Below are 15532 nucleotides of genomic sequence, written 5' to 3' on the forward strand. Positions count from 1 at the left end.
GGGTGGGGGGCGAGCTTACAGGAAATGGTAAATACTGACACAAGAAATGATGATTTTATGAGTCAACACATTATACTTATAGAAGTTTTATCTCATATGCAACAACTCTCAGAATATATATGAAATAACTTGTATGCAAAACCCAAAAGAAAATATGAATTTTCCTTTTTTCTGTTTTCTTTGATTAGCTTAGAAGTTCTATGTTATAACATGCAGTCATATGTGCATAAAATTCTGCATCCAAAACATCCCTTTAGATAAACAGGTAATCTTGACCATTTTCTTTTATAAAATTCTAATTAATCGGGAAGTATCTTCTTAGTTCTATTTTTATGGTAAATAGATTATCTTTTTCAACAAAATCTCAGTATTCAGTATTCCTATTTGATAGATAAGACAAGAAGAATTTTTGTGTAACGCAGTATACGCTACACCTATAATTTGCTTGATGAAAGATTGTGCAAAGAAATAAAGAAAAACAGCACATGAGAAACTTACCTTGATACCTCTATTAGCAGCTGTCCATCTTTCATAAAGAGTCATGCCCTCTGAGTCTGGATCATTAACCTTATCCAGCAAATCAAATACAATTAGCTAAAACATCAGATTAAAAGGCATCATTGTCTAAAACTTCCACTGACTGATAGCATAGCAGGCTTACCTTCTTGGTGATTTCGGTAATCAGATTGTCAAACTGAGGAGTCGTACTGGGAAAAAACCCAGGGCCTTGAACTGCACAATCCACATTTAGATAGGCCACAGATTTAGATCCAAGGTTGACAAGATTCTGCTCAACCCATTCAGTTGATCCAATCTGAATCCATGAAGAGAGAACAAGATGAGTGCAAAACAAAAGTAAAGATCATTACAATAACCCTGGTAGCTTTGAGGAAGCAGTCTAATATTACATTAGCCCAGAATCAGGTTCCAGAATATCTGTGATGGGCAATTCTGCATTCTCTCTGTTAAATATTGTCCAAGCCATAAAACGTTGCATAAAGGCCTATAAACTATGGCCACTCAAAAAACATTCTTACTTTATGGTCAATCATACCGTTTAATCATCCAGCCAGATTCACAGGTCGCGTCCACATAATATTCAAGTTCAATAGCAGAACAAGAAGTGATTAAAGAGAATCACAAGTCTATTTTTTGAATTAGCTTACATATTTCCAAAAAGGGGGTAAAACAAGTTGGACAGAATAATCTCTCAGTCAATTCTAGATATTGCATTTGCACCTGATCCTACCATCAGACAGCAGAACATGCTGGTGACTTCAGGAGATAGAGCATTACCTACCATCCCAAACTCTTCTGCATCCCAACTGCAGAGAATGATTGTTCTCCGAGGATTCCAACCCAAGCGCATGAGAAGAGCATATCTACGAGCAATGTCAAGTAGGGCAGCGGTTCCACTATTGGGGTCAACTGCTCCATAAGTCCATGCATCTCTATGGTTTCCAAGAAGTACAAAACGATCAGGCTCTTGTGATCCCCATATGACAGCAAAAACATTATGAACTGTTGCCATCTTTTTCTCACCCTGGAATCAGAAATAATGCAGAAACACTTCAATAAATTTCTGAGCTAACATGTTTCTGAGCCAATCCGTATGTATACCATTTTGCTGGGTAACTTTAGTCGTTAAATTGAAAAGAATCAATTAAAGCTAATGGTTACATAAATTCACACGCTGTAAAATTAGGTAATATATCTTGAGAGAATTAGCAGGTGAAAATTGCAAAAGATTTATTTCTTTGATGAAACTGATGAACTGCATATCTTCAAAGATTGGATTAAACAACCGAGACCAGTAGATGTTCAATAAGAGAAAGTTCCTCTGACCAATATGACTTTCCTAATATGTATTTGACTCATGCATGTTTGTCCTAGGAGAGCCTAAAGAATGCCATTTAAAATGTCCATCTAAATAGCCATTGTGTGACAATGGAGAAATAACTATCACGAGCAACTTTTGCTTTATATCAACCAAAGAACATATTTAACCTTTTAAGCACTTAATAACATTCATGGAAATGCTAGAATCTTTGAGAAATCACATAATTTTGAGCTTGGCAAAAAATATTTTTTTTGATAACCGTGGTGTCGGGGACAACTGGAGAGCACCTCAATTGATTCCACGGGGTACCTACTACCTTCTACCAGGGGTACCTACTACCTTCTACCAGCACAAGTATCGGTTAACTCTATCCACCAAGGCTTGGACATATAGGATGAAACCACTTAGTGCTTTTGCCTCTGCTAGTAATTGAACTTGAGACCTCATGGTTCTCAACCCACTGAATCCACCACTAAGCTACACTTGCAAACTTGGCAATAACTATTATGACCATTCGTATTGATAATGAAAGTAGTAGCAGTGAGACAATAGTTAAGAGGCAGTTATAACAAGTAACTCGCTCCTAGCAGAATCTGACAATAAATCATCCACCTTTTTTGAGAAAAACAATAAATCATCCACCTCTTTTGGTAAAAAAAGAGATATCATTGGCATAATGAAGACTATTATGATCAAATTTGAACAAAAACATCTATTACAACAAGAATTGGAATCCGTGCTATTTGAATGAGTAAATCCAAAGGAAAGCATGAACTCCTTGAGAAATGTTAACTTATATAAAGTATAAAGTGGGTCCTACTATACCTAGTTAGTACATGACATTGGAAAAGCACTAAAATGCTTTGTGAAAGATATTTTCTCCGAGAAAAAAGTTGATACATTCTAGGTTAGCTTCGAAAAAAATGACACGGCTTGTTTGGAAAGAGTGTTAACAGTAAGTTATTTCCATAAGAGAATACATAATTACCCCCTCCAACTATGACATTATTTTATTTTTTTGATGACAAGGGAAACCCGCAGCCGCTACCCTTTGGGTGCGCACAGGGTAAAACCCCCGCTCCTATACAATAGCTCGCAAACCACATAGGAGAGGTAACCCGCACTAGGCAAGCCCGGTGCGACGAGCTCGACCCAGAAGGCAAACCCCTTACTTTCGCTGTCAAGGGGTTTCGAACTTGAGACCTCCAACATGAAAGTCCTAAGCCCAAACCACTGGGCCACCCCGAAGGGTAACTATGACATTATTTTCACACATACACTTTAATTAGGTGGGTGTCCTAAATCATAATACCCCTTTATTCTTGTTCAAGGTGAATTTATTACCCCCTTATGACCCCATTGACGTGAAGAGTGTACTTCACTCTCCAATAGAGCGTGAGATAAGCAAAAATTAAGATTTTTTTTATTTTTTTGAACATCTGTTACATTGAAAATATATTTTTGCTACTTTATTTATTTTAATTTATTTTTCAATTCTTTTTCCTCTTATCTTCTTCATCGAACTCTTCACCCATTTTCATTTTTTCCAGTATCTTCTTGCTTCTCTTTTTTCTCTCATCTTCTTTCTCCTTTATTCAACCTCTTTTTCCTTGAGCCTATAACGCGATAAATCATAGTTCTTGTTAGGATCGAGAACTCGGGTAGTGCAGAATTTAGCCAAACAATGTTATAATGACAATAATAAAGACGACAGTAAGTTGATAATAACGAAGGTAAAGCAAATAAAGAAGACACAAATTTGACGTGGTTCGATCAGTGTGACCTATTCCACTGGCGGAGAGGAGCAATTTCACTATATCAACAAGGATAAAAACTTAGAGTAAATACTCTAATTAATCCCAAATACCCCAAGAGAATAACATCAAAAGATCACTCCAAAGAAAGGGTTCACACAAGTGTTTTCCTTTACTCTAAAGGAAACACAAAGAGAGAGCAATGAAATGTTTTCATGAGCTTCAAGGTGTGTTAAACTAATGGCCAATTTCCTTATTTATAGGAATGAAATGTACTTGTTGATGTCATCAGTGACAACAATAGAAGATACAAACATCAACATTTCAATGTAAATATATAACTTTTATATGGTTGCCAAATCTCAACTTTAACGGCTGCCAAATCTCAATATTTACAGCTGTCAAATCTCAACATTTATGGCTGCCAAATCTTCGACAAAAGAAAGAAAAAGGACCCCACAAAATCTAAGTCAAAATAACAAAGGCCACATTACAAATCTCTATCTTGGCTTGAGTTTGGCAAATATAGTAAATCTGCTCCATCCTCTCTACAAAAGCCTATATGGGCTAAATTATTCTTCATAAACAGAAATCAAGCTTGCTGACGGAAAGAGACTTCATGAACATGCCAGCAGGGTTGTTCCTAGTGTTAATCTTCTAAGTAAAAACCTTTCCTTCAGCAATGGTTTCTCGGATAAAGTGATACTTGATATCAATATGCTTCGTTCTCTCGTGATACATCTGATGATCCTCTATGTTATACCCCAGAAAAGAGTCTTCTAGTTCTGGTCACATGAATAAGGAGCTTGGCATACCTTATAAGCCAAACTCATCAACGTTGGAACAAAATACAGTTGAAACTCCTGAAGTTGAGTTAGAAGTTGTGACTTCTAACGTTGAACAAAATGAGCATTCCATAGCTACATACAGACCAAGGTGGAGATTTGTAATGTTGTGGCCTTTGTTATTTCGTAATAGATTCTAGAAGGTCCATACCATGATCAAGAAAGTTGTTTTTCTTCCTTTTGTCAAAGATTTGTGTCATAAATGTTGAGATTTGGTAGTCGTAAATGTTAAGATTTGACAGCCGTAAAAGTTGAGATTTGGCAGCCATAAAAGTTGATAAATTTACATCGAAATGTTGAACTTTGCATCTTAATTAACATCATTGATGACATCAACAAGTGCATTTTCATCCCTATCAATAGGAAAGTCGGCCATTAGTTGTAATACACCTTGAAGCATATGAAAACATTCCATTGCTCTCTTTCTTTGTCTTTCCTTTAGAATAAAGGAAAACACTTGTGTGAAAGAAAGGAGTGATCCTGCGAAGTTATTCTCTTGGGGTATTTGGGATTTATTAGAATAGGAATATGTATATACAATCCTACTTAGGATAGAAATAGGAATAGAAATAGTATATAATATCCTACTTGGTAAAGGATTGTATTGTGGTGTCTATAAATAAGGTTTCGGTATAAAGCTACCAGTTTCAAAAAACAAAAATAAGGCTTGATGTAATAATGTAGATACACAATTCAACAATATTCTTTTCCAATATTTCTCACATGGTATCAGAGTCTCTATCATCTTGGTAGAGAATCAAAGAGCCTCCGTTGACAGCGGGTGGCTATTACCCATATATGCCACCTGTCTTGCCAACATTAATTTAGTAGAAGTTGGGTTACCGCGTATCTTTTTGGTGACTATTTTCTCATATCTAATTTGTGTAGCACCATCCCATCTTTTTGATGACTACTTTCTCATATTCGATTTGTGTAGCATTGTGTCATATTTCCAATGACTACTTTCTTATATCTGATTTGCATAGTACGGTTCATCTCTCTAGACTACTTCTCATATTTAATTTGCATAGTACCGTAGATTTTTCCAAACTACTTTCTCATATCTGAGTTGCATAGCACCGTATGTCTTTACAACGGCTTCACAGATTTGATTTGTGTAGTTCCATGCATCTTTCCTGTGACTCCTTAAATCTTATTTGCATAGGATCGTGCCATCATTCTAACCCTACTCATATAATCTCTCTTTTTCAGTAGGGCTGTGCCGTCAATCCAATCCTATCCATATAATTCTCTTTCTCAATTGGGTCGTGCCATCATTCCGACCCTAACCATATAATTCTCATTCTCAGTAGGGTCGTCCCATCATCTAACCCTACCCATATAATTTTATTCCACAGATTGTGACCGCTTTCAGCCATCAAATCTAGTTATCCGACTCATGAGCATGTTCCGGTCAGTTTTACGATGATTTTCTTGTTTAAGATCTACTCATCTCTTGATTTCGAGACAATCCATATATTTTATATCATATTTCGAGCACTTTCTGTTTCAGATTTACTTTTACCAAAAAAAAAAAGTTATCCTTAGATATTTGGGCCGGATTAAAGTGATATTTTCTCTCCTGTGGCCAAAATAGCATATGTCTGCCTTATTCTATCTATGGTTGTCATTCTCCATTGGCCTTTTAATCAGTTGGACATTAAGAATATTTTTCTCCACGATGATCTTGAGGAAGAAGTCTATATGGAGCAACCACCTGATTTTGTTGCTCAAGGAGAGTCTAGTAGACTTGTATGTCGATTGTGTAAGTCACTTTATGGTCTGAAACAGTCTTCTCAAGCTTGGCTTGGAAAGTTCAACACTGTAATTCAAGAATTTATCACTCTGTGTTTTATTGATATTATGCATCAAATCCAATATTTCATTAGAAGACCAAGCACATTGAGATTGACTAACATTATGCATCAAATCCAATATTTCATGAGAAGAATAAGCACATTGAAGTTGACTGTCAATTTTGTGAAGTTGAGTGATCAACTTTCAGATATCTCAACAATCCCCTCATCGATCCTCGTATTAATTACATTTGTAACAAGCTAGGTACATATGACTTGTATGCACCAGCTTGAGGGGGAGTGTTAGAATAGGAATATGTATATACAATCCTACTTAGAATAGTAATAGGAATAGGAATAGGAATAGTATATAATATTCTACTTGGTAAAGGATTGTATTGTGGTGTCTATTAGGGTCTCTATGTAATAATGTAGATACACAATTCAATAATATTTTCTTCTTATTCTCACATAATTAATTACAGTATTTACTCTAATTTTGTACTCTCTTCTGTACCCTTGTTGATATAGTGAAATTGCTCATCACTGCTAGAGGACTAAGACACACTGACCAAACCACATTAAATTTGTATTTTCTTTGTTTGTTTTACTTTCGTTATTATCAACTTACTATTGTCTTTATTATTGTCATTATAACATTGTTTGGCTAAATTCCACGCTACCCGAGTTCTCAATCCTAACAATTCTTTGTCTACTATTTTTTCTTTTAATTTTGTTATGAAGTTATTATCCATCATTTTTTTGGTTAAGAGAATTACAAATCTCCAATTTAATAGTGTTTCCCTTCATCATAATAATTGTTATGATTTTGATTTTCAATCTAACGGTGATTTGGCAGTAATTATGGTGGCGGGGTGGTTATAGAAGCGGCAATACAAGAAAAAATTTACAGCCTCAATCATATCTCTCAAACCACTTTATCCTCCTATGTAAAATAAAAATTAAACAATTAATAGTAGAGGGTTAGAGCTATTTAGGAAAGATGAAACAAATGAAATAGTGATGGCTATGTCGAAGGTTGGCCGGAGCGGAAGGGATGGGTCAATGGCGAGGAACAGAGGGCATAGGGGTTCAAGTGCATAAAAATGATGGAGGAAAGAGGGGAATAAAATGAAAAGGAACAAAAATAAAGTAAGAAAACCATAATAAAAATATAAAATTAATGAATTTGACACGTGGCAAATAATAATTGGTCTGTGATTTACCCCTTCTTACTGATAACTGAGGTTGAACGGAAAAGGTTATATTTATATCATTTTGAAATTGTTCAAGGGGTTACTAGGACCACACAAAGTTAAAGTGTCTATTTAAAAATGATGTCATAGTTGGAGGGCGTAACTATGCATTCTCTCTTTCCATAAATTGTAGTTTTCTCATCTAGAGAACCATGCTCTCCAGAGGATACTCCTCTCTCATTAAAAGCAACTGTCATAACTGGGTGAAAGAGTCAACTCAAAAATTGGAAAATCTAGCGGCTTAGGGTGAAAAATATATGTAATGTTCTAGAAAATCAGATATTGTTCTGCTCAGTCTTCCTTTCAACTAATCAAGAAGACACGGGAAAAGCTAAGCACTGATGCAAGTATCTTGTTTGTACATTCTTAATATGATATTTGATGATTTGGATTTTGGGGTATCAAAACTCTGAAATCTAAATCTCTTGAGATTTGAATACTTCTACTTCTAAAGCTGAGTGATACATTATATACTTAAGCTGCCTCATCACATCACAGTTATTTTATCGTTGCTTCATGAATATAGGCCTGGAATCAAGTATAGCTGTATACCAAGCTCATGTTGACCCTTTATAAATTAAGAGATGTGTATGAATCACACACATATTATGTGACTAGCACAACTAGGATAAGAATTCAAAAACGCTAAAACTCTCCTAAATTGGCCATCATGTTAACGAACACCATCAAGCAACTAAAAAATATCAGAAACCTTGCATGTAGTTTTAGACAACTTAAAGTATCCAGACTTTAGAAACTCATGTTCTGTTTTCTAAAGTCAACCTTGGATCAGCTTGACAAGCTAGCTAATGTTTGACAACAATGAGCAACCAAATGATGGTATTTGTGGAGAAATGCAAAATCATATGGATACAATTCTCATTTTGTATCTTGATTAATTGGATCATTAGTTTTAGTGATAAAAGGAAACATAGCAAACACTGATACACAATTACCTACAGTATTTTTGTTTGGCCTATTAAAAGAAGGTTATATCCTCTCTTTTTTATGTAGCTAGTGAACCAAACATTCTATATTCAGGACATCGTGAAAATTATCAAGTCCAGCTTGCAGCTGGTCAATGCCCCGGAATTGCATGCATTATGTTACACCTTCTCAAAGAATAATTCATGAATAGCTACTTGGCAGGCATTTCTACTGCTCAACTCAACTTTCATCCTGCTTTTGAAAAATGGAAGAAGGCAAACTTGAACAGGAAGAACCCAAAAATAGAAGTTAATAGATATGTTTACACAGGATAGCATCCATATGTTAAAATGTAATCTGCTCTCCTTGAACATAATATCTTTTTGATTATGTAAAACACCACTTATTTTGGAACGGAAGGCGTAGTGTTTGTGAGACTTTCTATTTATTAGCATCATGAGCACACCTTATGATAAATCAGCAGAGGCAGACTTGCTTTATTTGCTAATTGTAAAAGCCCGTTTTGAGAATACTTACCATTGCATGCCCAATTGATCAAAACCTCGATGGCTCGATCAACCATAAACGGTCATAGGTATGCATCTGTTTTTGTTTTTTGATTGGCAAACGGTATTGTATAAAACAGCAGCAAAACTGCTGACAAGTATTTACAGATGGAAGCCTCCTTACAAGTTGTGTAATGTACTCAAAAAGTCAACCATGACCTAAAGTTAATCATCTTTACGCCAACCAATCTACGTAAATATTCAGGTTCATCTTTCTATTACAAGACAGCCCAGATCCTCCAACATCCCTCTTCCCCTATCAGCTACCTCCTGATAGATAAACATAACTTTAAGGTGAGACTGAACTATCCTACTCAAACTAACCTACCACCCCACAATCAAGAATGCCGTAAGCCAATATCACCCACCCCACATTCAAGATGTTTCTTATTGTCAAATATCATTTCATTACTTCACCAAAATGGTGCTTGGGCAATATCTGGAAATGCAATCTTTCTTTACCAAAAGCAGACATGAGAACAAAGAAGTAATCTTTACCATCATCTATCAAGAAATTCACCAAAATTAACAACTTACAACTTTTGGAAAACCCAAAAACTTAAATAAATAGAGAACTCCATCCATCTCATTTTACTAGAAATAGAAAAGTTGAAGACATTCTAGAAACATCCAAATAATAGTAGTCATAATCAAGGTATACGACAAAATGAGTGAAGACATTCAACACAAGAAAATTGAAAGAAAAAAAAAATGAGCATGACAAAGAGGGGTAAACTAACCTGGTAGGTAAAGTTGATCATAATGGGTCCAGGCCCAAGTCTTCCACTAGTATTACATCTCAAACTCTTTCTCCATTCATAAGGCATCTCAGGTCCTTCAAGTGATTTCAATATAATCTCAGCTGACTTCATTGATATAGGCAATGAATGTATACTAGGAAACCTTTGCATCACCAAAGGGTCATCTATTCTCAACTTCTCCCCATTCTCAACCCCACCCCACCCAGGACTTAATGGGTCCCCTAAACCACTCATCACTGTCCCTCTTTCAACCCCACCTTCAAACTCACTCTCCGTAAACATCAACACCGCTTCCACCCCTCTCGCCGCCGCCTTCTCCACCATCTCATTCCTCGACAACCCACCACCCCTCCTCACAATCCCAACACACCCCTTAACCTTCACCCCATTCGCACCAAGGGCAATATAGTCCTTTTCCCTCCCATAATTCAAAAAACACGGCTTACCGTACGCCGACCCAGATGGTGAATAAGCATGATAGGGCTTTACAACCCCACTTGAAGAAAAACCCGGCTCATCCAAAGCTAAAGAAAGCACCGACCCATTTGGAAAATGGAGAATAACTGAAGAAAACAAAGGGTATGATAGAAGAACAGTGTAATTAGTAACATGGGTTTGAAGGTTTAAGGATTGGAAATGAGACTTAACGTAAAGAGCAGTATGAAGGGAAGGGGTTGTACCAGCAAGATGAGGGTGGAGAGTGAGGTGACGGAGGTAGGTAGCGAGGGTGTAGTTAGTGGCGGAAGAGATGAAAGCGTTGAAGTAAAAAAGGGAAGTTGGTGGTGAGTTATGGTGATAGTTGAGAGTAGTAAAGAAAGCTAGAATGAAGAAAATGAAGAGGAAACTCCATGTTTTGATAGAAAAATGGAGGTTTGAGCATAGATGAAGCATTTTTATTTTGTATGAATGGAAGAGAAGAAGGAGGAAGAAATGGTGTAATGGAAATAATATTCACAACTTCATCATTTTTGTTTTGTTTGTTTTGGCGTTATGTATAGTGGAAATAAGTAACTGATGAGTTGAGTGGATTTTTTTGCTCCATTTGCTTTTTGCTTTTTTTGGTCGAAACGAAGAGAATATATTCTCGCACACGGGTCTATGCCCCATATGAGTCTTAAAATGGGACAACAATGGGTAGGGGCGGGGTGAAGTGTGGAACGTTGAATCTTTAATCCCTAAAAATTTTCCATATCCACTAGACTCTCTCCATTTTTTCCCTATTAAGTTTTTCTCCATTTTTTTATTTTGTTAACACATATTTAATTTCTTTATTTTCATAAAAGAAGATTTTTAAATTACTTTCCAAGGATTCATCAGTAGAAGGTTATTGTTAGAGTTGGGCTCAATGTGGTTGCATAGTTATGTGGGCAGTGTTCAGATAGTGCGGGTAACTGTTGGTATGGCTCCGGATGAGAGGATTATCTCTGATGGCTAAAAGGTGTTGGGTTTGGAGTATTCAGTTGAGAATTTGACTTATGAGTTATTCAACATCCTCTCTTGTTAGTTGGTCGCTTCTTTCTATGGTATTTTTGTGGTATTGGTTCGTCTCAGATTAGTCAGTTGCATTCAGTTGAGTTGGGTGTGGTTAAATGGAAGTTAGCATAAAAGGGAGGAGTTGGTTGGTTGCTAATTTTGAGCTTTGGAGATGAGGTGAATTTGAGAATTTTCTCTCGACCTGAGTTCTGGGTTGGCGTTGCCCAACTCGAGAGGGTATCTATTTATGACAGTGTGAGCCTAATGCCCTCATCTTCTGAGCCCTTAGGCTTCTCATGTTCCTTGACTTTCGGAGATGAAAGTCCTTTTAGTATTGGATGTTATAATGACCCTCCAGGTCATTTATGTTATTTCTGATTTGTTCAACATTTAGATCTTTCCTGTAGCGGCCCCAAGTCATTTATGACTTGCTGGGACTGATAGTTCAGTCGTTGGGTCATTAGTGCGAGTTTTTGAGTTTGGAGGCTTTAAGCTTGAAATAGTTAACTTTAGTCAACATCCGGAGATTTTGATGCCAGAACATAATTTCGTCAATTCCATCAGCTCCGGAAGGGTCATGAGCAGTTTGAGTTTTAAGGCTTTCATTTGGAGTTGGTGCGAATAGGCGTTTTAGTTTTAGAGTTTTGCTTCAAGTTTGACTTTGATAAACTTTTTTGGTAAACTCGCTTAGAATTGAATTTTAGTCAACGTGGTTAGCTCCAGAATGCCGAGTTTGGTCTTGAACAACCTTTGGTTCGGTTCCCGAAGGTATTGGGATGAGTTTCCAGCTTTTGGTGTTTTGTTTGTATTTCTTAGTTAAGTATTGACTTTGGTCACTATTTTGATGAAACGACCTCGGTTTGTTGTTTCGTCGATCCATTGAGTCCAGAATGTTGTTTCCAAGTGGTTTGCACTTTTGGTTTGCATCGTTTGGACTCTGAATGAATTCTGAGGGCTTGTTCAAAGTTTTGGACACTTGGCCCATTATGTTGGTGCAATCGTTGTTGGTGCAGCTTGGGCTGGTCTCCGCATTCGCGGACCTAGTCCCCGTGTTCACGGAGACATGTGGTGCTTTCCCTCTGCGTTCACGGAGGTGTACTGCTTGGTCTTTTAAGACCAGCAACCATTCAGCCCGACCTCATTCCCTCTTTTTGAGATTTTGGGAGATGTGGAGCTTAAAATTGTGTGATTCCAAGTGATGGAGGTTTGTGTTGATCGTGGATATGTATTGGAATGTTTGGGGAGGCGTGAAAATTGTCGGTTGGAGGTATATTCTGCCCCAAAAAAGCTACCCAAACCCTCTTTAATGGTGTTTTCTTGTGATTTTTGTGGCATGGATTGTTTTAGACCATTTTCGAGCTCGGATCGTGCCAATTTTCAAGGCACAAGTTCCTTTAGCTATTTGGGGCCTTTTGATAGAGTCAATTCCCGGTGCGGATCCCATATGCCCATTTTGACTCAATTTTTGGGTACATCTCCAGTTGTTGCATTTTTGGTGTCGAAACATTCGTATGGATGTTTGTGATCAGTAATTTTTTAGCATGGCGGTGTTTGAAGGAATTTGAGAGGTGGACAACTTTAGTTCTGCAGTTGTGGAGCGCGCGTATTTCGCTTCGAGGTAGGCTACGGTCTACTTGTTCTTTGATTGAATTTTCTTAGATGATGTTTAGCATTTATTGCATGTGATTTGGGATTTTATGTAGCGGATTTAGGATTATCTCTGTTATCCTTATTTCCTTGATTCCCGCTTGAACCTTAGAATAATTAGAATTATGAAATCCTTAGTTTAGGTTGGAGATTCTTTGCTTGTGCCTTAGCTTAGTATTTTTAACCTCTTTAGAGTCATTATTTTGTACTTTGTTGGTAGTTAGTGTGACTGGTACCTTAGAAGAAGTTTTGATTTATCCTCAGGCATTATAACTTCTTCTTAGGAGTGGTTCTCGGGTTTGGTTCTTTCCGCTAGTGTGGGTACCATAAGATTGTGTGGGTCATGGGCTTTTGCTTCAATTACACTTGTACCTATGATGAAGTTCCTATCCCTTGGTTAGTTTTGAAACCTTCGATGTTTATGTTTGTCGTAGGTGGGGCATAGTTGTGCTTGTACCTCTTTTTGGTTGTATCTTCGGGTGGAGGAGGTATTTCTTGTGTACTCCTTTGACTTATTGATTCCTTGTAATTCCTTTCACCGCTTTCTTAGAGTTGTTTCCTTCTCTTGTAATCTCCGTTGAATTGGTTGAGATATGTTGGTCCCGGGGCCTTGTTCAAGGACTAGCTGGATCCCATGTTAGTTCTCGTGCTCTAGGAGTGAGAGGGTTGCTATTTATTCTATTTGTGATTGTGAGTGTGTTGTTAAGATGCTGGTGATGGCATGCATTGGTTTGACATACTTGTGACTTGTAGTACTATCCGGTGTATGCATTGGTTCTCAACATACTTTTGAGAAAGCAGAATTTTTGCTCGATTTACTTTTTAAATTGATCTTTTATGGGGGGTCTACTACCTTTACTGCTTTACAAATGGACTTGAGGTTTAAAGGAATCAGGGATGCACTCACTTTTACAGATTTAGAGGCATCTGAGATGCGCTCATTTTTACTTGACTGGTCGAAGAGTATCTGACCCTTTATTTACTATTGAGGTTATGATGATTATCTCCAGTCACACTGACGGAGTAGAAAGTTTTGAATCGGGACCAGACATGTATATATGGACACTTCCGAGTCCCCCATGGATTCTTCTATTTGTGTGACCCTTTGAACAAGAAGAGGAGGTGCACATGAGACCTACCTTGCTATCTGGGACTGGGGTAGGTGTATATATCTTGACACTATTGGTACAACTGATTTTATTGCATAACTCATATTCATCATGCATTGCCTATCACCAACATAATTGATTGTTGTTTGTACTTGTTGGTCATATGGGCCCCATACAAGTTTAGTTTGTTGTTGTGTACCTTTTGAGCACATAGGAGCTCGATAAGGTTATTGTTTGACTATTTGCTTACTTGTGGCAGTATGAATGGTGATACTTTGTTTGAAGGTAGATATTGTCCTTGTTCTCTCTGTTTGATGATTTTGCGCAGGTTCAGTTTGGGATCATCTTCTTGAATATCATGTGATATCTGTGATTGTTTCTATTAGTATACCTTAGGCTACTTGCCCCCTAGTAAGGCCTTGTCGTGAGTAGGTTGATAATCTAGTACATCTAGATTTGTCCCTTCTTTCTTTATATGTTGTTTGTTTCTTATTATATTATTTATATTGTTCCTTTAGTTATATATGTTATATGCTCCTTTCTTACATGTTGTTTATGTTTACTTTATCTTTGGAGCTTAGTCGACCTATGTCTGATGAGTGCCACTTGTTGGAATTCATACTACACTTTTGCATCCTACAGATCATAGTACGAGTTTTCATCGTTGATTTGGTCTCATGTGGAGTAGCTCATGGGATTTAGAGATTTGGATAAACTTTTGGCGTCTAGATTTGCCTCACTCTCCCTCTGTTTCAGACTAGGACTAGTCTTTATTTTGGTTTCAGAGACAGTCATGTATTATTGTATTGTTTATGTACTCTCACTACTAAAAAACTGCCAAAAAATGACGGACAGAAAAGTGACGGACTGCGTCGCTCCAAAAAGCGACTCCATTTGCCACACTGTCCATCGCTTTTTAATAAAAATAATTATTTTTAAAATTATTTTACAAAAAGCGACGGACGGCATCTCTTAGTCCGTCGCTTTTTTTCGCGGATTTTTGCGCTAAATATATTTAATTAATAATTATTTATAAATTAAAAAATAACCACGTTGTCCGTCGTTTTTAATTTATTTTATTTTATTAATTAGTTTTTTTAAAAGCGACGGACGACATCTCTTAGTTTGTCGCTTTTGGTCAAAATAATCTAGTCAAACATTTTTAAAAAAGCGACGGACAGTGTCTCTTAGTCCGTCCCTTTTTAGTCAAAATTTTGGTCAAATATTTTTTAAAAAGCGACGGACAAAGAGACAATGTCCGTCACTTTTTTTAAATTATGTTGAACCAAAAAGTGGGTTTTCCCCCCATTTTCCCATCTCTCTTTCTCTCTCTTCTCTCTTCTCTCCCTTCTCTCTAAAACCAAACTGTTGCGCCGCTGCTGCCCCATGCCACCCCACGTCGCCGTCGCCCTTCTCTCCTTGAGCATTAGTCCCGTGGCTGCCTTGTCCCGTCGGCGCCGCCACCCGTCGTCCCCACTGTCTCTTTTCCTTAGCTTGTTAAGGTTAGGGTTTAATTTTAGTTTTTTTTCAATTCTAGTAATATTTGATTTGTTATAAA

The 15532-nt window shown here is 37.1% G+C and overlaps 1 protein-coding gene across 1 annotated transcript in view; it reads right to left on the reverse strand.

The window, feature by feature from the left end:
• The window catches only part of LOC102599956 (probable glutamate carboxypeptidase 2), a 26163-nt gene extending 15395 nt beyond the window's left edge, over positions 1 to 10768 (reverse strand). The window contains exons 1-4 of the mRNA XM_006356883.2: positions 9725 to 10768; positions 1301 to 1543; positions 662 to 814; positions 499 to 567 (exon numbers count right to left, since the gene is read on the reverse strand). Of these exons, the coding sequence (XP_006356945.1) occupies positions 499 to 567; positions 662 to 814; positions 1301 to 1543; positions 9725 to 10636 (1377 nt within the window). The 5' untranslated portion in view covers positions 10637 to 10768. The remainder of the gene's footprint in view (positions 1 to 498; positions 568 to 661; positions 815 to 1300; positions 1544 to 9724) is intronic.
• Between the last annotated feature and the right edge of the window lie 4764 nt (positions 10769 to 15532).

This window comes from Solanum tuberosum, unplaced genomic scaffold, assembly GCF_000226075.1.
Source record: "Solanum tuberosum cultivar DM 1-3 516 R44 unplaced genomic scaffold, SolTub_3.0 scf00237, whole genome shotgun sequence".
In the NCBI taxonomy this organism is placed as follows: domain Eukaryota; kingdom Viridiplantae; phylum Streptophyta; class Magnoliopsida; order Solanales; family Solanaceae; genus Solanum; species Solanum tuberosum.